The sequence below is a fragment of the Tenrec ecaudatus genome, chromosome 12 (genome assembly GCF_050624435.1).
Source record: "Tenrec ecaudatus isolate mTenEca1 chromosome 12, mTenEca1.hap1, whole genome shotgun sequence".
In the NCBI taxonomy this organism is placed as follows: domain Eukaryota; kingdom Metazoa; phylum Chordata; class Mammalia; order Afrosoricida; family Tenrecidae; genus Tenrec; species Tenrec ecaudatus.
Genome location: NC_134541.1, coordinates 76,073,673 through 76,096,164, shown reverse-complemented (window position 1 = coordinate 76,096,164; position 22,492 = coordinate 76,073,673). Strand labels below are relative to the sequence as shown.

General features: G+C 38.3%; 1 protein-coding gene and 1 pseudogene across 1 annotated transcript in view; one reads left to right on the top strand and one right to left on the bottom strand.

Annotated features, from left to right (window-relative positions):
- Positions 1-22,492, top strand: part of LOC142462367 (WASH complex subunit 2-like) — an 82,484-nt gene that overhangs the window by 2,757 nt on the left and 57,235 nt on the right. Inside the window, exons 4-11 of the mRNA XM_075564163.1 lie at positions 2,273-2,335; positions 8,478-8,651; positions 10,351-10,444; positions 11,530-11,579; positions 18,877-18,987; positions 19,403-19,490; positions 20,051-20,169; positions 20,620-20,677. Of these exons, the coding sequence (XP_075420278.1) occupies positions 2,273-2,335; positions 8,478-8,651; positions 10,351-10,444; positions 11,530-11,579; positions 18,877-18,987; positions 19,403-19,490; positions 20,051-20,169; positions 20,620-20,677 (757 nt within the window). The remainder of the gene's footprint in view (positions 1-2,272; positions 2,336-8,477; positions 8,652-10,350; positions 10,445-11,529; positions 11,580-18,876; positions 18,988-19,402; positions 19,491-20,050; positions 20,170-20,619; positions 20,678-22,492) is intronic.
- Positions 11,592-15,544, bottom strand: LOC142422232 (phosphatidylinositol N-acetylglucosaminyltransferase subunit Y-like; annotated as a pseudogene).

Genomic DNA, 22,492 nt, shown 5'->3' with positions numbered 1-22,492 from the left:
CCGTACTTTTTATGACCCCACTCATCCAGTCTTATTACTGCAGGGACTTCGCAAAAACAAAACAAAACCAAGTTGGCATTAAAGGATGGTTATGATTCACTGTATCAGACAGAACCACTGTATCAGACAAAACAAGTATACCTGTGACAAAAACGCCAATCTGTAAAATCCTCCCTTCAATTAGGATATTCCTAAGGACCCAATCATAGTAATTTCCTTACTAGAAACCTGCTGTCTTTAAAAATCCTTGCTGGGATTACAGTAAGAGAGTTCAAAAAAAAAAAAATCCTTGCTGTGCTGCAATGAAATCTCCACAGCGCTTGTTTTTGGGTGTTCATTATTTGTTAGCTATTTCTCTCTCAGTAAACCCTGCAGATTAGTTTGACTAGTTGATTGGTTTTTTGACACTTTGTTTTTCCTTTCACTTTTTTTATATTTACACAGGATTAGGATTGCTGGTAGTTCTATGCTTAACTTTTAGAAGAATTCCCAGATTGTTTTCCACAGTGGCTGTACCATTTTTTATTCCCACTAGGAATGAAACGAGTTCAGATTTCTCGAATCCTCTCCAACACCTGCTAGTTTCTTCTTTTTTTTCTCCGTATAGCCATTTTTCTTGGGGGTGAAATGGTATTTCAGTGTGGTTTTGATTTGCATTTGCCACACAATGCTTTGTTCCATTGTACGTAAGGTCACCATGCGTCTGAGCTACTTTGATAGCAGCTAACAATGAATGATGACACTGAGTACCATTTCCTGTGCTTGTTGGCCTTTGTGTATCCTTTTTGATGGGATGTGTATTCAGTTCTGCTGCCCAGTTTTTTATTGGATTATTTATCTTATTAATGAATGGTAGTTCTTATTTTAAAGCAGGATCATAAGTAAGGTATTGGTGCTCTGCAAATGTCAGCTTAATATCACACTAATGAGCATGATGCTCAAACTTTTAGGTTAACGGTGTTGCTATTTATATACTCAACTAGCATTTCTTACTTCACTTGTCATCCAGTCACTTGAACCTCATGGCCATCCCATGTGTGTCAGAGTAGAACTGTGCTCATAGATTGTTCTATAGGAATGCTTTTTTTCCCTAAATAGTTTTTTTTTTGTTTTGTTTTTTATTTATTTTTTTCCCCTAAATAGTTTTATTGACATAATTCACATATCATATACCCCAATAGTTCAACCATATTAAAAAGTTGTACAGTCATCACTATAATCAGTTCTATAAATTTTTTCCTTATACACATCAACCTCCCTTGTCCTACATTGGAAATCTCCCCAATGTGCATAACTGCAAACTGTTCAAGTAATTATAGTAGACTATACCACAGAACGTTGTTCAGATATTAAAGCAAGTGATTAAATATATATGCAATCTCTTAACTGTTCATGAGAATATTAGGTGTAAAAGCTGTGCAGAGGAATGTGAATTATGAGTTCACTTTTATTTAAAAATAGGAAAGAAAAAAAAATAAAAATAAAAATAGGAAAGACTGGAAAACTATATATGTGAAAGAGCCTAGAGAAATATCCAACTACACATATACCTTATATACCAAGCTTAAATTGATTATGTCAAGGAGTTAAATCTCAATCTTAAGGAGAAAAACTAATTTTTAAAACATCTCTTAAATCTCTTTTTAAGTCTTTTATTGATGTAAAGAAATTTTTGAAGTATAATTTATCTACCATAGAGTCATTCTTTAAAGTTTAGTTAAGTGGATATAATATGTTTAATAAGATTTTTTAAAGTTAGCCTTGCCTTCCCATGATGTGAGAGCCGGTCACATATATAGCCTTCTGGTAAATGAGTGGTTTCTCTCTTTCAATGTAAATGGGATAATAAAAATTCATCAAGAATTTAAGCAAAATAATGAAAATAAATTTCATATTTACTATTTATTTCACGCACAATGTTCAAACCCTTACTGCTTAGTTGATAGCATACCAATAACCTGACATGAAAGCACCTGTTTCACTGACCTTTCCTCAGCAGTATTCAGATTAGACAAGGTGTGAAACCTGGTATCATTTTGCTCTTGCAATTCATTGGTCAACACTGAACATTTTCCATGTTTCCTAGTCATTTGTGTCTTTTTTGGGGTGAATATTTGGTACTGTTTTTTGTTTGTTAACACTCAGTGTTTACAGTCATTTGCAGTATAATCATTCCTTCCCTATCTTTGTGTGTCTTTATTGGATATTGAATTCTTATAACTCATTCCAATTGTGTTTGATCTTTTTAAAATGAATTTTCTTCCATATGTAGCGGGTATATGATGAAGAAGTAGAGGAGCCAGTGCTTAAGAATGAGCCAGAAAAAAACGAACAGGTACTGATTCATCTTTCATTTACGTTTCTGATTTAGCAGGGTAGTTGTTTCTAATGGGGCTTGGGGAATAGGGTGGATTTTCGGACGCATGGAAGAGACTGATGCTAATAGTTTAACAAATAGAATCCTTTGGTTTGTTCTTGAAATTTAGTATATTAAGTAATAAAAAGTTATATTCCTGAATCTTGGCTTAAGACTAGAACGGTGGTTAGCAAACTTTTTCTACAAAGGCTGAATATAGATAATAAATATTATAAGTTTTATGGGCCATATAGGCATCTGTCACATGTTCTTTTTAAAACAATTCTTCAAAAATGTAAAAACTAAAAAAAAAAAAAAAAAAGAGGACCTGATGCAGAGGGCTTAAGTGGAGAGCAAATGCTTTGAGAGTGATTAGGGCAGGGAATGTATGGATGTGCTTTATACAATTGATGTATGTATATGTATGGACTGTGATAAGAGTTGTATGAGTCCCTAATAAAATGTAAAAAAAGAAAAGACAAAAAGAAAGAAAATGATTAGGGCAAGGAATGTACAGATGTGCTTTATACAATTTATGTATGTATATGCATGGATTGTGATAAGAGTTGTATGAGCTAATTCTAATGTGATACAGCAGGCCACGATCCAGGCCAAGGTTCTTCAGCCTGTAGAATAGAGTATTATATAAAGGAGTTTTTTGACTCATGCTTTCAGATCTATGCAGCTGAATGAGTTCTGTGAGTTGATGTTAATAGAATTTCCCCAAGCATCTACATGTACTATTAATGGGTAATCCAGGAATTAAATAACAATTGAAGGGAAATCCTAACACTGGCCTTTGAAGACTGTTTATTCTTTCATATTTGTTTTGATTTTTATTCTTCCCACCAGATAAAATGCCAGCAAATGAATACTGTCTACACATATTTGAGTGTCTCCTGCATGCCATGCTAGAACCGAGCATACAAAATGCACAACTTCTGTACCATCGCAGGGAGCTGGTAGCTTAGGGGAAGACTGTCTTCTAGGTGCTGCAGTGTAGGTTAGGTGTCAGAGCTGTGTGGCTGTTAATTGTAGAAGTTCTCACAAGAAAAACGTACTGGTATAAGCAGAGAAAAGCTTTGAGGGTGACACTTTGGCTAGATTTCATGGTAGCAGTGCGCTAGAGGGGCAACCCTTCTGTGAGAAAATGACATGAGCTAAGATTGCAAGTTGGAGGATGTATCTGGTATTTGGGGAATTTTGTGTATCGAATTTAATGTAAGGCAAGCAAGACAAAGGGGAGTGGGCTTATGTTTAGGGGGTTTTCAAGAACCACAATCAGGAATTGAGAGGCAGCAGTTTCTACCTTTTTTTCCTATGGTTTCAGGTATTTTAGATTGATAAGCATTCTCCCTTGGGTATTCCCACATTGTAGGACAAAGTATAGATAAGGGATTATTAGCCATCCTGAATCCAGTTCTGGGATAGTGATTTTACTTTCTGTCCATCAGGGAATCACAGTGGAGAGTGAAGAGCAACTGTCCTGTAGGTGTAGTTTTCTTTTTCTTTTTTTTTAATTAAATACTTTTATTGGGGGCTCTTACATCTCATCACAATCCATACATTCATCCATTGTGTAAAGCACATGTGTACATATACTGCCATCATCATTTTCAAAGCATTTTCTTTCTACTTGAGCCCTTGACATCAGCTCCTCGTTTTTTGGCCCACCTTCCCTCATGAACATTTGCTAAGTTATAGAGTATTATTTTCATATCTTACATCATACTGTCACTCTTTACCCACTTTTCTGTTGTTCATCCCCCAGGGAGGGGGTTATATGTCCATCTTTGTGATCCATTCCCTTTTTCTCACCCCCCCCCCCCCCCCCCGTTCCTTATCCTTCTGGTATCTCTATTGTCATTGTTGGCCCTGAGGGGTTTATCTATCCTGGATTTCCTGTGTTTTGGGCTTTTATCTGTAGCAGTGTGCATTTTCTGGTCTAATCCGATTTGTAAGGTACAATTCAGGTCATGATAGTAGGGGGAAGGAAGCATTAAAGAACTAGAGGATTAAAAAAGAAAGAGGTAAGTTGTGTTGTGTATTTCATTGGTGCTATACTGCACCCTGATTGGATTATTTCTTCCTTGTGACCCTTCTGTGAAGGGATATTCAAGTATCTACAGATGGGCATTGGGTCTTCACTCCACGTTCCCTGCCCCCATTCACATTGGGAATAATTTTGTTCTAAGTCTTAGATGCCTGATACCTGATCCCATTGACACCTCATGATCACACGGGCTGGTGTGCTTCCATGTGGGCTTTGTTGCTTCTCAGCTAGATGGCTGCTTGTTTATCTTCAAGCCTTTCAGACCCCAGACACTATATCTTTTGATAGCCGGACACCATCAGCTTTCTTCACCACGTTTGCTTCTGCACCCATTTTGTCTTCAGCGATTATGTCGGGAAGGTGAGCATCACACAATGATGGATTATTAAAACAACGTGTTCTTGTGGTGAGGGAGTACTTGAGTCAAGGCCCAATGTCCATCTGCAACCCTAATTCTTAACATATAGATGAAAGTACATAGATATATTTCCCTTTCGTTATACATAAATAGATATACATGAATTTACATATGTACATGACTGTATTTAGACCTCTACGAAAGTCCTTTGCCTCTTAACAATTTCCTCTACTTCCTTTTACTTTCCTCTTGTCCCACTATCATGCTCAGTCTTTGTTTGGGTTACAGTAATTCCTCTCAGTTACATTACCCTTGATCACTCCTTACTAGGCCTCCTACACCCTCCACCCCTGATTTGGATCACTTGTTTTCCCCTTTTCCCTGGGTTTGTTAACACCACTTCCTTCCCCCCTCCCTCCCTCCCATGTCCCCCAGGAACTGTTGGTCCCGTTGTTTTCTCCTCCAGATTGTTCATCCAGCCTATCTTATTTAGACAGACCTCTGGAGATAATAGCATGCACAAAAACAAGACAGTAAAACCAAGCTACAAAAGAAAAGAAAACAAAACAACAAAAAGCCAATGACAAAACAAACCAAAAGCCCCACAACACAACAACAAGAAAGAAAAGCTTGTAGTTAGTTCAAGGACTGTTTGTTGGCCATTAGGAGTATTTTCAGTCGAGTCTGATGGGGTGCCAAGACTTGGCCCCAAAGTCTATTTTTGGTATTCCCTGGGGACTTAGTTGCTCTGTTCCCCTTGCTGTTCTGTTGCACGCCCTTAGAGTTTTGCCTGGGTGTGGTGGGGTCAGATCGGGCGCAGTTCTTACACTGTGCTTCCAGTGTTGTCCCCTGTAGGGCTACTGCGGGTCAGTGAGGGATGTTGTGTCTTATAGTGGAGCCGTCCATATGGTCTCTGTGGATTGGCTGCTTCGAGCAGGAATATCGTCGTTAAGGCTTGGTGGGCCAAGATGTGCTCCACTCTCTCTTCCTCTCCCTTCTTTTGTTCCCGTGTATTCTGATCGGACATTCCCTTTCCCTGAGCTGCAGGTTCAGTGCTATCCTCTAAAGTAAATTCTTCTGGCGGGAAGGGCGGCTGTCCACGTAGTTGGGATTAGGGCCAGCCCCTCAGACCTCTTGGCATTTTTTAAAAAGCCATTATATATTTGACATAACTTTATAGACTTAATTCAATATTAGTTATTTAGCACAGAAACAAACATACTATAGTTGAAAATAAATGCACTGTATCTTTAAAAATGTTAAATTAGAAATACTTTAATACTTGATGTGGAGGAATAAAATATGTGTCGGTTTTTCCCCTTTAGCATTACCTTTTTGTTTGTTATCTTCGATACCTTCTCCTCACATATTGGCTATCTTACTGTCTGATATTTTGCATTTATAACAGTACAGCCCCTCCCCTCAAAAATTACTTCAGAGGACAGCACTGAAGCTACAGCTCAGGGAGAGGGACATGTCTGATCAGAGCACACGAGGGCAATTGAAGGAGGGAGTAAGAGAGAGTGGAGAACACCATGCCCCACCAAGCCTTGAGGACAATATCCCTGGTCAGAGCAGCCAATGCACAGAGAAGACTATATGGCCAGTCCCACTATGAGACACAACATCTCTCACTAACTCAAAGCCCTACAGGGGCAAATACTGGAGACACAGTGTGGTAATTGTACCCGATCTGACCCCACCACACCCAGGCAAAACACTAAGGGCATGCAACAAAACAGCAAGGGGAACAGAGCAACAAAGTCCTGAAGGCGTGCCAAAAATAGACTTTGGGGCCAGGGCTTGGCACCCCATCAGACTCAACTGGAAAACACTCTTAAAGGTCAACAAACAAACCTTGAACTATTTATAGTCTTTTCTTTTTTTCTTTTCTTTTTTTTACTGCCCGTGAAAACTCCTCCCACGGTGGTGGTGGTGGTGGTGGTGGTGGAGGTGGTGGTGGTGGTGGAGGTGGTGGTGGTGGTGGAGGTGGTGGTGGAGGTCGTGGTGGAGTCTTTTCTTTTTTATGTCTTTGTTTTTTTTGTTGTTGTTGCTTTGTTTTGTTCTGTGTTGTTTTTGTGCATATTATTGTCACTTCAGGTCTCTCTAGATAAGATAGGTGGGATAAACAATCTGGAGGAGAAAACAACGGGACCAGTGTTTCTGGGGAGACCTGGGAGAGGGGGAGGCAGGGGAAAGGAATTGGGTGTTAAAAAAGCCAGTGCCAAGGGAACAACAAGTGATCCAAAATCGGTGGTGAGGAGGATGTAAGAAGCCTGGTAGGGCTTGATCATGGGCAATGTAATCGAGAAGAATTATTGTAACCCACATGAAGGCTGATCATGATAGTGGGACAAGAGGAAAGTAAAAGAAAATAGAGGAAAGAACTAGGAAGCAAAGGACATTTATAGAGGTCTAAATAGAGGCATGTACATATGTAAATATGTTTATATATGAGGATGGGGAAATAGATCTATGTGCATGTATTTATAGGTTTAGTATTAAGGAAGCAGATGGACATTGGGCATCCACTCGAGTACTCCCTCAATGCAAGAACACTTTATTCTATTAAACTGGCATTCCATGATGCTCACCCTCCCGACACTATCTCAGGGCAGATTGCCAAAGGCAGAGGCTAGACATGCCTCCTATGTTTCATCCTTCTTTTACTCAATTCTGACACCAACATTCCTCTCAAGGCATTCTTACTTTTTTGCTGGATTTGCTAGTATGTTGCAAATGGCTATATGGAACTCACAGTCAGTACTCACAATTATGGGGGGTTATTAAGAAAGTTACCAGGTTAATCCATTTTAGGATCAGAAAATATTCAGGCTACGGTCTCTGGTACACAGCAGCATTTCTCAGCCAGCTGCCAAATCTCTGTCTACTCCTCAGCTTCTCAGTCATGTGATCTGTTAACCTTTGCCTCTGCATGGGCAACCCTCCTGATGCTCTGCCTCACAGTCTCATGGTGTCTGGTATCACAGTGTGGCTTTTGCTGCCTCCGTCATTCAGATTAGAATTTCATGCACACTCCAATGTTTTCTATTCTTTCTTGGTGATCCTGGAATTCTTCCTTTGTTTTCTGAGATACACAGAGAAATGGTGCAAATTACCAATCCTTAAGTTAGAGTTTCTGTACCTTATTTGATGGAGCCCTAGTGGTATAGGGGTTTATACATTGGACTGCTAACTGCATGATCTAAAGTTTGAAACCACTATCCACTGCATGGGAGGAAGATAGAGCTTTCTGCTCCCATAGATTTATAGCCTTGGAAGTCCACAGAGGCAGTTCTACTTGGCCTATAGGGTTGCAATGAGTCAGGATTGCTTATTTGTCAATGTTAGTTTATGTGTGTGGTCTTATCCATTCATTTGCTGGCAGGTAGAGACATGAGTTGAAGAGCTGTGCTTAAGCAATTTTACTCCACCAGTCATACAATAGCAGTACTGTTTGTTGGCTCTATAGATGATGAACTTAAAGCTCCAGAAGCTTATGTAGTCTGAAGCATCTCTAGAAAGTGGCAAGCTGGGATTTAAAACTTCCTTACTTGAAATTAAAGTTTCTGCTAAGGAATTCAGCAGAATCTTAACTGTTGTTAACATTTATAATGAAAAGTTTGGGAGCATGAGAGGGTAGGTTTTTCAAGAATAAATTATGTGAGAGGTATAACTATACTGAAAATCCACACTAATTTTTTTTTTAGGAGAAAACCCGGGAGCAGAAAGAAGTAGATCTGATCCCTAAGGTCCAGGAGGCTGTGAATTATGGTTTGCAGGTGTTAGACAGTGCCTTTGAGCAGCTTGATATCAAAGCAGGAAACTCGGACTCTGAAGAAGAAGATGCTAATGAGCGGGTAGAACTGATCCTTGAACCAAAGGTAAGCACTTACTGTTGTGTATTATGTGATATTTGTATCTTTATCTTTGTTGAATTTGTGAGTGGTTTGTCAATTTTGTTAATTCTTTCAAAAAACTATTTTTTGCTTGCATGGTTTCTGTTGAAAAATCTGAGCATATTCTGATAGGTTCCCTTTACAGTAACTTTCCTTTTTCCTGGGCTCCTCTCAGGATCCTTTCCTTGTCTGTGATATTGGAAAGTGTTACTATGATACAGTGTGGTGGTTTTCTTTTGAGGTCTATCCTTTTGGGGGTTCCTTCAGCTGTTGTGTGATGATTTTCTCCTCTATATGGCATAGGAAGGTTTAATTCCTGCAGTTCTTGGTGAATCATTTCCTCCAGGATTTCTTTTTTGTTTCTGCCTGTTGTAGAATGTCAGTGATGTGTAAGTTATTTTTCTTGATAGTATTCCACATAATTCCTAGACTTTGGGTTTTTTTTGGTGGCCCTTTTTATTGTCCTCTCATAAATTGACATGGAGAGGAGATGTCTTTAGGCTCCCTAATCTACCTTCCCTTATGTTAGTTATCTTGCTTTGTTTTGTTTTTCAGAGTGTTGTCTAATTTCTATATATTAGTCTTGATCTTCTGGAATTCCACTGTAGTTTTTGTATAGTTTGTAATTTTTCATTTGTTTTGTTAGATTGCTCTTGTAGTGAGCAATAAGTTCCTGAGCTCTTCTATAGCTTTTATACTTTATGGTTCTCTGGATCTTTTTCTCCATCAGTTTAACAGTGCCGAACCTTATTCTTCTGAATTCCTTAGTTGTTCAATGCCCTTTCTTCCTCAAACATATTCTGACAGTTACTGTTTACTCGGAGCCACACTTGGGATTGCTGCCAGGGAGGTTCGTTGGTATTTGATCCCCTTCTTGATTCTTTTAAGCTCTGTGCTCCAGGTTTGCCATTTGTATCTGTTTTGTTTGTTTTCTTAGGTCTTTGTTTTAGAGCGTGTGGGTAATATATGTACGTCGATCTACCAGTGTACCTCTCTTTCACTGTTTACATTAGTGGTATTTCTCCCTCATTTTCACTTTTAGAATTGCTGTTTCTTATTGTCCACTATAATTACATAACTTGTTTGGAGTAGTCAGGTGGCATAAGTGGTCAAGTGAAACATTTTTATCTTTTAACTAACATTCTGTCTTGCTGTGGAATGCTGTCTTGCTGCTATCACCAGGTTGGTTATCATTGAAGATACTAGCAAGTTCCACCCAAGTGGCATGTGTAGCATCAGAAGTCACACACACACCCACAGCAATGAAGTAAGCAAATGTCTTATTTAAGCATAGGGTAAAGATACTTCAAAAGGTGAAGCAGGTCCCCCCTCACAAGGTGAGAAGGACTCAGAGCTAGGGTAATGTTTTATGTTTTTTAAGGCAGAGTCAAAGTGGGTGGGGGGGGGGGTTGCAGCTCTGCTGATGGTCAAGCAGCTCTTTAATTAGTTGCCCAGTCTATCCTTGGGTCTTGTGCCTATTTTCTTTCAAAATATCTCAAGCTGCCAGGATGAGATGCTCAGGATGTGTCAGGATGCTTACCAGGTGTTCACTAGGGACTGACTTCAAGGTTGAGATGTTAACCAGGTCTTTCTTCTCAGGGTTTATTGTTATTTTCCTTAGTAGACAGAAATCTGTCCCTGTCATTAACGTCTATAATGACTTTTTTTCTATCATTTTTTATAGGATCTATACATTGATCGCCCCTTACCTTATTTAATTGGATCAAAGCTGTTTATGGAGCAGGAAGATATAGGTCTTGGAGAGCTGTCTAGTGAAGGTACTCATTTATTTTCATTAAAAAATTTTATTCAAGCAGACAGTAGAGATACTTCAAAAGGTGAAGCAGGTACTCCTCTCATGAGGTGAGAGGACTCCGAGCTAGGGGGATATTTTATGTTTTTAAAGGCACAAGGGGTTGGGAGTCACAGCTGAATAATGGCCTCAGATATTTTGAAACAGATATTTTGAAACAAATAATGGACTCAGAATATTTTGAAACAAATATTTGTGTTAGTTTTAACATTTGTGTCTTTATTTTAAGTTAATTTAAGGAACAGTACTAAGAACTCATATATCCATCAGCTAATTCTCAGTTAACTTTTCACCATATTGGTTCATCATTCTCTATGTATAGTCATGGTATTTTTGTCTGGAGAGACTGTATGTCTTCTTTTGCTTTTCGTTATCTTAACACTTATGAAGAGTACAGAACAAGCAGTTATTTTGTAGAATATGCTTTCATTTGTATTTGTTTGGATTTCCTCCAAACAAATTGTCTTGAGATTATGCATTTTTGTTCCAAATTGTTCATAAATCACAAGGCCCCTTCTCAGACATCCCCCTTGGAAGGAATGTGAAATCAGTTTGCTCTTTTTTTTATTAATAAATCTTTTTATTGGGGCTCATACAGCTCTTATCACAATCTGTACATACATCAATTGAGCAAAGCACCCTTATACATTCGTTGCCCTTGTCATTCTCAAAATTCGCCTTCCACTTGGGTTCCTGGAATCAGCTCGGTTTCCTTTTTTTCCCTCCCTCCCTCCCCTCCCCGCTCCCCGGTCCCCCCTTCTCCCTGCACCCTTCAGTTTGCTCTTGTTGATCACTTTGATCACTTGGTCAAGGTGGCATCTGCTTGGGTTCTCCTGTTAAGTTGCATTTTTTCTTTGTAATTACTAAGTATCATGTGGGGAGCTAGATTGACATTTTGTAAATATCCTGTTCCTCACCTTAGGACAGGTGTTTCTAATTCTAGATAGTGAGTATAAATCATTTCATCAAAATTTTTGTGGTTATTAAAAAATCACAGTGATAATATAGTGGTATATGATCTTGGTGATAAACTTTATCTCTTCTAAACAGAAGGTTCTGTGGGCAGTGATCGTGGCAGCTTTGTGGACAGCGAAGAAGAGGTAAGGACTATTTCATCTGACAAGGCTGTCCATGGTGGACGAGGACAGCGTGTCATAAACTACGAAAAGAAAATGACAGTGTTTCAAAAGAGTTCATGAGAAATAGAATGAAAAGAAAGTGGAATTTTCCCACAAACTTTTAGAAGACCTCTCTGATATTTATGAATTAGTGACCTTTTTATGAATTATTTAACAGTGATAAGATCCTGAAGATTTTTCCCTGTTGGGTTTAGATTTTCTTTACTTAATGAAGACAACACGGAAAATTACTCACTCCCCAGTATTTTTTTGAGGGAATAGTCTAGATATTTTGGTGGAATCTCTTGAGATAGAGTTTTGTAAGTTCTGTCTTTGAATAATTCTAGGTGGAGTAAAACCCACATCAAAATATTTTACTATAAAACATTTTGGACCAGAAGGATGGTGAAAGTATATTCTAGCTGTGCTGCATTCAGCACCTTCATATCTACAGAGCCCAATCTTGCTATTCTTGGTCTTGGTGTCTGAGGACTTTGACCCCAGCTGTAGCTGGACTAATTTAGAAGGAATTTTCATAATTCAAAGGCAGATGCACTTAAAATAAGTACTTGAGTGTAAGATTTCTAAAACGAAGCAGTTTCTCTTTTTGAATCTTGTCTTTACTCTGGAACCCTCTTCCTTGTCTGTCTTTTCATTGTCCTTTTAAACAAAAAGCCCATTGATAGAAAATAAATATTTCCTATGCATGAGGTTTTCAGTGGCTATTTTCTGAAGTGGATAGTCACGTCCTCGTTCAGAGTCTGTTACTAGTGTGTAAGTTCCCCTGGAACTTGGTATAAGGGCAAACAAATCTGTCTTAGAAGAAGTATGGCTACAGTACTTCTTAGAGTCAAGGATGGCAAGAGTTTTTCTTGCATGCTTTAGTTATGTTGTCACGAAAGAAGAGTCCCAGGAAAAGGACATCATGCTTGGTAAAGAAGAGAGACAGAGAAAAAGAGGAAGGCCAGTTAGATGGATTAACACAGTGGCTAGAACACTGAGTTGAGCCCATTGGCTCAAGCATAGGAACAATTGTGAGGATGGAACATTTGTTAAGGGCAGATTGACTAGAAAAGCAAATCCAGTGACACATATATGTCTGAGAAAGAGCTTTATATCAAAAAGTATATATCAAGAAAGCATCCCAGCCCAGTCCAACTCACATCCGTAAATCTGATATGAGTCCATAATTCCCACTTCACACTCATGCAGCCACATGCAATGATGCAGAATGCAGGAAGATCACAGGCCTGTGTGTGCAAAGTTGTGTGAATCCGAGGTCAGGGGAAATATGGCAGGACCCCAGCTGCTCTCTGGGTCAGCAAGCAGGAAGTTCAAGGCAGAGAGAGGGGGATAGGTTCCCTGAGCTGTCGTTTTGAGCATGCCACACCCACAAGGAGGCACTATCAACCTGTAACCTGACAGGTTGCATACCATCCCTGCACTTTCATATATCTTCCAATTAACATGAAATTATGTAACTACCACAGGACAGGACAGTGTTTCAGTCTGTTATGTATAGGGTCCCTGTGGGTCAGAACCGACTCAGTGGAGTCTTAACAACAACAAATATTTCCTAAATAATTCATTTTAAGAGAATTAGCAGAATCCCTTTTTGTCAGCCATCGCTGTGCTCTTTGTAATTGCTAATAGCAAATACTGTTATTATGTCCCTTCTTTGCCTGGGAAATAGTTATCCTAATTTAGGAGGAGTATAGAAAGTCAAGTACAAAATGTGAAGTCTCACAAATCAACTTGTTAATTTAGTTAATTAAATATGTACTTGCTACTTTAAATACACAGGTTAAAGTTGATAGTGCAGATAGATGTTTAAAAGAACCACAAAGATTACATATTAATCTTAACCAACTTTAGTGAGATGACCAGTTACCTGACTCACCTGTACTTTTCTCTGTCAGGTGACTAGTAATCAGTAAAAGCTCTTCCTCAAATGGACATAGATTATAGATACCAATATGCCAGAGACCCTTGAAATTGTTCTGTGCTCACAAATCCTCTCCTGCTCCCTTCCACCTCACCAGTCAAAGCATATTTCTGTGACATATATACTAAAATTAATTTTGAATGGTCTCCATTATAATAAAGGGATTTTGCTTTATATTTTTCTTAACAAATTGAAGAAGGGAGTCATAAACAGCCTAGTAATTGAACTAGTTTACATGAATTTTCTTTTCCGTTTTAAAGTTTGAGACCTTAATGTTAATAAATACTTAAAAGATGAAAATATTCTAATTGTATAGCCTTACCTCCATTGTATTAATTTTTGTATATACTGTAAGACATGCTATTTTCAAATGTATATTTTCTTTTCTGCTATTTTATATTAGATACCATAAGTAATTTTTTTCCCTTTGTTTTATTTCTTTTTTTTTTTAAGATACCATAAGTAATTTTATAATTTTATTTATTATCATTTTATTGGGAGCTCATTCAACTCTTATCACAATCCATACATGTGTCAATTGTGTAAAGCATACTTGTACATTCCTTGCCCTCATCATTTTCAAAACATTAGCTTTCCGCCTGGGCTCTTGGAATCAGCTCTTCATTTGTCCCCCTCCCTCCCTACTCCCCCCTCCCTCAGATCCCTTGATAATTTATTATTTCATTATATCTTACACTGCCCAACGTCTCCCTTCACCCACTTTTCTGTTGTCCATCCCCCAGGGAGGAGCTTATATGTAGATCCTTATAATCGGTTCCCCCTTTCTCTCCCCCTTCACTCCTCCTTCCTGGTATCACCACTCTCACCACTGGTCCTGAGGGGTTCATCTGTCCTGGATTCCCTGGTGTTTCCACTTCCTATCTGAACCAGTGTACATCCAGAGGACTATTTTTACTTCTACAGAGGTGTTTTTTTCTTTTGTTTTCCCATTGTTAGGTGCTGTTCAGTCAGTTCCAACTTATAGTGACCTTACGTACAACTGGAAAGCACATTGTCCTGTCCTGGGCCATCTCCATCATTGTCGTGTTTGAACTTATCCTTGCCGCCATTGTGTCAGTCCATCCTGCCCATTTTCATCTCCTTTGCTTCACTCCTCTTCCGTTTTACCAAGCATGATGTTTCTTTCCAGGCACTGATCTCCCTGATATGTCCAAAGTATGAGAGATGAAATCTTGCCATCAAAAAAAGAAAGAAAAATCTTTCCATCCTTATTTCTTTGTTTTTTCCCCCCATAGATGTTGACATCTCATTAATGTAATCACAATTCAGATAAATTTACACACTAAGACTTTCGCAAGTATATGTATGTTCATTTTAAGGTTGTCTCACATTAGTTCAGCTACATTTCTCTATAGCTACTCTAACACAGTGTCCTTTGGGTTCTTTCAGTCATTCCTAGCATGTGATTTGCCTAATGAGTTTGAATCCAAACCATCAATCACATTTCAAAAGATTAATTGTTAAAATGTATAGGATAAAGAATAGAGTTCCTTCATCTGACGATCAGGGATGTTAATCTCCAAAACGCGTTGTCAAGATGTTTCTTCTGTTAAAAATTGGTATAAGATCCTTCAAAAACGAGAGCAGTACAAGAGTACAATCAAAGCAGCTGTAGCTTAAGTCTTCTATCGTCCTAAACTTCTGACAGAAAAAAGGCATATTGTCTTCCTGCAAACCAAATAAGAGTTGAGGTTTCAATCTAGGTGAACTTTCAAAGAGAGAGAGAGACCCAAAACATATGATTATGTAGATTCTGGTTACATTGATTATATCTGAAGAGGTTAATACCCATCCAATTCCAAAGATGGAAGAACACATGAACTGGTATGGTAATTGGCAAGAGCAGACTAGAAAATCATAAGCTGGCTGTACTCGTGCAGTCCTGGGGAAATTTTTCTTCTACAGAGGCCGAGTAGAACAGTCTTGCTAGGAAAACCAGTTGGATCAGACAGGCAATATAGGAAGAGACAGAAATGTTCATCTTCCCCACTTATTTCTCACCACATTGACTCTTAAAAAAGGTAAATGGAAAAAAAAATTTTTATGGTACATGATATTAAGAGAATTTAGCTATTTGGAATTTTAAAAAATTATGGTTCAGTCCTGCTGTACTTTTCATTTGATGTGTCATGCCAGCTGCTTGTGATATCGTTAAGAGTGCCATCAATGATTGGATATTCTATCCCCAACTATTCATTAATTCATTTGTTGATGCTTCATATTGCAGAGGCTTCTTGGAGAGTGGGCACACCAAGAACTCCAGCAACACCAGATTCCAGGCAGGGAGCCACACCTGTCTTGGTCTGGTGTGCCAAAGTGGGCAGCCACTTGGGGTAGAGAGGGGACAGCAGTGTGCATGCCCTCCGCACTCCACTCAGCATGATCTGGCAGTCAGCCACTACACCTCACTGCACCCCACTCTTGTGTCTGAGGAGCATCTGGCTATACTTTTACAACAGTTGTGTTTTTCCTTCTGCACTAGTCCATGGTGCTTTCAGTATTCTTTGTCAGCACCATAATTCAAATGCATCGATTCTTCTGTAGTCTTTTTATTCACTATCTAATTTTCACGTATATATGAGGTAACTGAAAACACTGTGGCTTGGGTCAGGTATACCTTAGTCTTCAAAGGAACACTCTTGCTTTTGAACACTTTAGAGAGGTCTTGTGCAGCACTTTTACTCAATGCAATGAGTCATTTATATTCATGACTGCTGCTTCTATGACAGCTTCAATCTTTTCTCCATTTATACAGTTATGAGGAATTCTGGTTGTCTTTACATTGAGTTGTAATCCGTACTGAAGGCTGTAGCCCTTGATCTTCATCAGCAAGTGCTTCAAGCAGGTGCTTCACTTTCAGCAAGCACATCACAGGTTGATGTGTCATTGTGTATTGTATCCAATCCTGTTGCCACATTTTTGTGCATGAAATCTAGCTTCTCTCATTATTTGCTCAGCATACAGATTGAATAAGTACCGGTATGAGGAGAGGATACAACCCTGATGCACACCTTTCCTGATTTTTAAGCCAAGCAGTATTTGTTTGTTTGTTTACACAACTGCCATGTACAGACAGAGTCAGCATGACACAATGAAATGTTCTGGACTTCCCATTCTTTTCAAGGCTGTCCATAGTTTATTCTAATCCACAAAGTTGAAGTTCTTAGCATAGTCAAAAAAACAATTAGACATCTTTTTGGTATTTTCTGCTTTCATCTAAGTTTCATCTGGCATCAGTAATAATATCCCTTATTCCATATCCTATTCTGAACTGAATGTCCAGCAACTTCCTTTCAGTGTACTACTGTAACCAATGTTGGATGATCTTCAGCAAAATATTACTTATTTCTGATTTCAATGCTATTCTATAATTTGCATATACTATTGGTGACTGTTCTTTGGAATAGTACAAATATAGATCTTATCCAGTCAGTTGGCCTAGTAACTGTCTTCTAAATTTCTTAGCACAGAGTAGTGAATGCTTCTAGTGCTTCTTCAGTCTGTTGAAATATTTCAGTTGATGTTCTATCAATTCTCGGAGCCTTGATTTTGACTTATGCCTTCAGTACATCATGTACTTCCTCCTTCAGTACCATTGGTTATTGCTCCTATGCCACCTTGTGGGATAGTTGAATGCTGGCTTGTTCTTTTAGGTTCAGTGACTCTTTTCTTTCCATTGATTTCCCCTCCTCCCCCCACCATTGTCTGTTGATGCCTCCTGCATCGTTCAATGTTTTGCCATTTGTAGTTATTGTTAGGTTCTGTTGAGTCAACTCCAACTCATAGAGACCCTATTTACAACAGAGGGGGCCCTGCCTGGTCCTGTGCCATCCTCACACTTGTTCATACGTTTGAGTCCATCAGTGCAGCCATTGTGTCAATCCATCTTGTTGAAGCTCTTCCTCTTTCTTTTTGCCCTGTACTTTACAGAGCATAATGCCACCTCCTGACATAGATACCAAAGAACGTGGATGAAATCTTAGCTTCCTTCCCTTTAAGGAGCATTCTAGCTGTACTTTTTCCAGGACAGGTTTGTTTGTTCTTTTGGCAGTCCACGATACTCTTAGTATTCTTTGCCAGCACCTGATTCAAATGCATTAATTCTTTGATCTTTTTTATTAAATGTTCAACTTTCAGATGCATATGAGATGACTTAAAACATCATGGCTTTGGTAAGGCACACGTTAGTCCTAAAAGTCCTAAAAATGCTTTTCAGCATTTTAAAGAGGTCTTGTGCTTATAGAATCTTTCAGTGTTGAAGCTTGAGGCTTGAATTTTTAAAAATTTCACTCAGTGTCAGATATGGTGAGTATGTTCTTCCCATTTTGTTTATTTTTGTCTTTTTAAATCATAGGAAACTTTAATGAATTCTGTATTGACGGAATGTGCCATGTATCATTTTTTGTATTATTAATGCTATTGTTCTATATTATTTTCAGTAGCAAACCATTCATGACAATGGATTGTGTAGTCCATTTCGTTTTCTAACTCTAGGTCTTTGCACATTTTATTATAAACATTACTTTGTCTTCTCAGGCTGCCCTTTGAACTTTTCTGTTCAGCTCTTTACTTCGCCACTTTATTTCATCATTTCCTCCATTTGCCTTATCTGTTCTACAATTAAGAGCAGGTTTTAGAATCTCTTCTGACATCTTCTTTGATCTTTTCTTTGTGTCCTCCCTTTTTAATGATCTTTTGTTTTCTTCGTGTATAATGTTCATGGTAACATTTCACAGCTTGTCAGGTCTTCTATCATTAATGTAGAATACATCAAATCTGTTCTTGAAATTTTGGTGTGATATACTCAAGGTCATATTTTGACTCTTGTCAAAATTAAGAAAATTATTTTTCTTCAGCTTCAACCTGAACTTACATGTAACATTTGAAGGTCTGTTATACAGTCAGCCCTGACCTTGTTTTAGCTGCTGATACTGAGCTTTTCCATGGTCGCTTCCTACAGATGCAGTCACTTTTATTCTGTGTATTCCATCTGGAGAAGTCCATGTGTATGTCGTCGTTTGTGGTTGAAAAGATATTTGCTATGATGAAATTGTTGATCTGCAAAATTCTATGCAATCTCTGATTTCATCCCTCTTTTCAGACTTTTGTCAGCTAGTTAACATGTTTGCTCTGAGAGTGTGTATTTCCAGATCTATCTTAGGTTTTATGAATATATCTGTATCAGAAATATTATGTTACCTTTGTGTAGGGGCAGGTTATCATGTTGTATTTATCCATGATATTTGGAATAGTGTCTCTTTTTCAGCTTGATGACTGCGTCTAATAGTTTAATCTGATGATTTGTACCCTTAGCACACAGGACACCTGAGTGAGGAAGAAGAGGATGATGATGGTTGTGACATTTTTGCTGACTCAGAGAAGGAGGAGGAAGACACTGAGGACTTTGAACAAAATACTAGGCCTGTAAGAAAGATTATAGTTGTTTTTGAGTAGTGATGAGCCCCTGAAAAAAATTTTCTACTACTAAAGTTCTCTCCAAATGTTACCATTTTACCATTGAGATCATTTAGAATATAACCATTTCAAAAGATGTATGGTCTTGATGGTCTCTCTTCTTCCCTCTCTCCCTGATACATTTTATACTAAAGCATCTTTTTAGTCTAATTGTTAATGTGAAGTCTTAAAGAAATATGGAAATAGAGAACATCTCTCTTTTGTAAAAAGATTTTATGAGTCCCATTTCACTTAAGTAAACTATTTTCTCATCACTTTAGTTTCTTTGCAGTTTTTCTTATAATTTTAATAGGTGTTCAAAAGTAAAGTGGGTTTTTGTGTATGCTTTCAAAACAATGATTCTTTTAATTGCTTCTTCCCGTAGAAAAGAAGTAGACCGACATCATTTGCTGATGAGTTAGCAGCGCGAATCAAGGGAGATTCAACCATCCAAACAGGTGAAAGCCAAACAAGTAAGTCTCAGCGAAGACTTCCATGAAGGTGATAGCTAGTGAGACTGTGGGCCCTCTTCTAGGCTTCAGTGAAGGCATGTTTCTCACTTTAATGATAAAGACACAGGAAAGGCTTAAACTAGTGCTCCCTTATTATTTTTTTAGTTTTCAGACACCTTTTGGTAATACTTTAGCCATCAAGAAAAAAAGCACAGGTCTATATGTAAACAACTTTGAATATGCATCTAAAGGAGATTAATGAAGATAGAAACAAACAACAACAAAGTAAATAGATAAAACAACAACAACAAAGGAGGGTAATGAATATTCCTTGAGGTATGAGCCCCAGATTAAGAATCCAAAACTTAGACTTAAGGGTAGGAGTCTAGAAAGACTTTTGTGGGAATTAGTGGGTCTTTATAGTGGGTATGTTTGAAATTCAGCAGGATACCCACAAATATTTCTTGCTAGTTATGGTTAAATAAACTGCATGTCAATGTGGAGTTGTTACAAAAGCCAAACATGGAGTTCTAAACCCATCTTTAACTCTACCTGTACAACATTGTTTTATATTTCCCTAGATGAAGAAAGTAACTTTTATGCATCCCCTCAGCTGACAGATGAAGACTTCCTGCCTTTTGCCTCTAGAAGAGGCCTGTTCAGTAGAAGTCAGGGACTTTTTGATGATGAGGAGGGTGAGGTGAGTCAATGGTAATCAGTGATATGCTGCAAAGCTGCATTATAGAAGAATTGTTCTTTGTTTATTTGGTGAGGGAACAATGGCTGCTTAGTTGGAAGTGGCTTTTATTTGCATATTTGAGGACTTTTTGAACCAAGAATTGCAAAATGAGAAAAAAAATAACTTGATGTCATTTGTTCGATGTGAAAAGAAAGTGAAGTACTAATAATTTACTCTTATAGGAGATGTTTCTTACCTTTTCTAGTCTACCTGGTTTTTCTCCTGGATAGTATAAAATTGTTCGAGATTTTCATTGTCCCATGATCTTTATTTTGAAACTGATTTTCTATAGAACCGTAAGTACTGTAGGTAGCTTCAACTCTACAGAGTACTTTTCTTTATAACTCCCCAAACATAGCTGCACATTTCCCTGCTCTTTTGAATTCTTTGTCTTACACTTTATTTTAACAGGGTGATCTCTTCACAGAAGCCCCTAAGGATCGAGAAGTTCCAACCATTGTTCAGGCAGGTGAGCATGGGTTGGGCTGAATCTGCTGTTTGGTGTGCACCTTTCCCAGACTATTTATTTCCTCTTAAGATATGGAACAACTTGCAGTTGTTTGTTTCTTTGTTAGGCAAGAAACTGCCCTCCCGCCCCCCCCACCCCCACCTTTAATCTAATTAAGACTAGTTCATTTGTACCCATTTGTGTTTGGAAAAGTTTCACAGTACCATCTATCAAACCATTATCACAGTTTTTTCTCTTTGTCAGGTAAGAATTCATAAAAAGCCTAACAGGAAACATATTCTGTAACAGTGTTGAGTATATTTTGTATTTAATCAAGTTTAATTGAAAGAAATATAAAAATTCTGCATACAAAATGAAAAATAAGATTAATACATCTTCATTCTTGGTGTTTTAGTTTGTGAGGGGTGTCACAAAACAAGAACAAACTCATTCTCATTGAGTTAATTCTGACTCAATGATTTTTTTTAACCAAGTAATATTTTATTTTCTTGTAGTAACTTTTGTTAATTGCACAAAATCATTTTTTCCCCATTTAAACATTACACAATCCTATTCTGAAAGACAAGTGTTCATTAAAAATAGAGCAAAAATAAAAATTCACTACCTTAATTACCTAGATTTAAGGGAGAGTCCTTTACTGGAGGGTGAAAGGAAAAAGGGTGAGAGTGGGAGATGGGCTTTTCTTTCTTTCTTTTTTAATCGTTTTATTAGGGGCTTATACAACTCTTTAAAAAAATTTAACATTTATTAGGGGCTCATACAACTCTTTATCACAATCCATACATACATCAATTGTATAAAGCACATTTGTACATTCATTGCCCTCATCATTTTTAAAACATTTGCTCTCCACCTAAGCCCTTGGCATCAGATCCTCATTTTTTCCCCTCCCTCCCCGCTTCAACCTCCCTCATGAACCCTTGATCATTTATAAATTATTATTTTGTCATATCTTTTCCTGTCTGATGTCTCCCTTCACCCACTTTTCTGTTGTCCGTCCCTCAGGGAGGAGGTCACATGTAGATCCTTGTAATTGGTTCCCCCTTTCCATTCTATCCTCCCTCTACATTCCCAGTATTGCCACTCACACCACTGGTCCTGAAGGGATCATCTGCCCTGGATTACTTGTGTTTCCAGTTCCCATCTGTACCAGTGTATATCCTCTGGTCTAGCCAGATTTGTAAGGTAGAATTGGGATCATGATAGTGGGGGAGGAGGAAACATTTAGGAACTAGAGGAAAGTTCTATGTTTCATCGTTGCTACATCACATCATGACTGGCTCGTCTCCTCCCTGAGACCCTTCTGTAAGGGGATGGCCAGTGGCCTACAAATGGGCTTTAGGTCTCCACTCCGCACTCCCCCTCTCATTCACTGTGATAGGATTTTTTTGTTCTAATGATGCCTGATACCTGATCCCTTCGACACCTCGTGATCGCACAGGCTGGTGTACTTCTTCCATGTGTGTTTTGTTGCTTCTGAGCTAGATGGCCGCTTATTTACCTTCAAGCCTTTGCCTTTAAGACTCCAGACGCTATATCTTTTGATATCCGGGCACCATCCGCTTTCTTTGCCACATTTGCTTATACACCCATTTGTCTTCAGCGATTTTATCATGGGAAGTGAGCCCACAATGTTATGATTTTTTTTTTCTTTGATGCCTGATAACTGATCCCTTTGGCACCTTGTGATCACACAGGTTAGTGTGCTTCTTCCATGTGGGCTATGTTGCTTCTGAGCTAGATGGCCGCTTGTTTACCTTTAAGCCTTTAAGGCCCCAGACACTATATCTTTTAATAGCCGGGCACCATCATCTT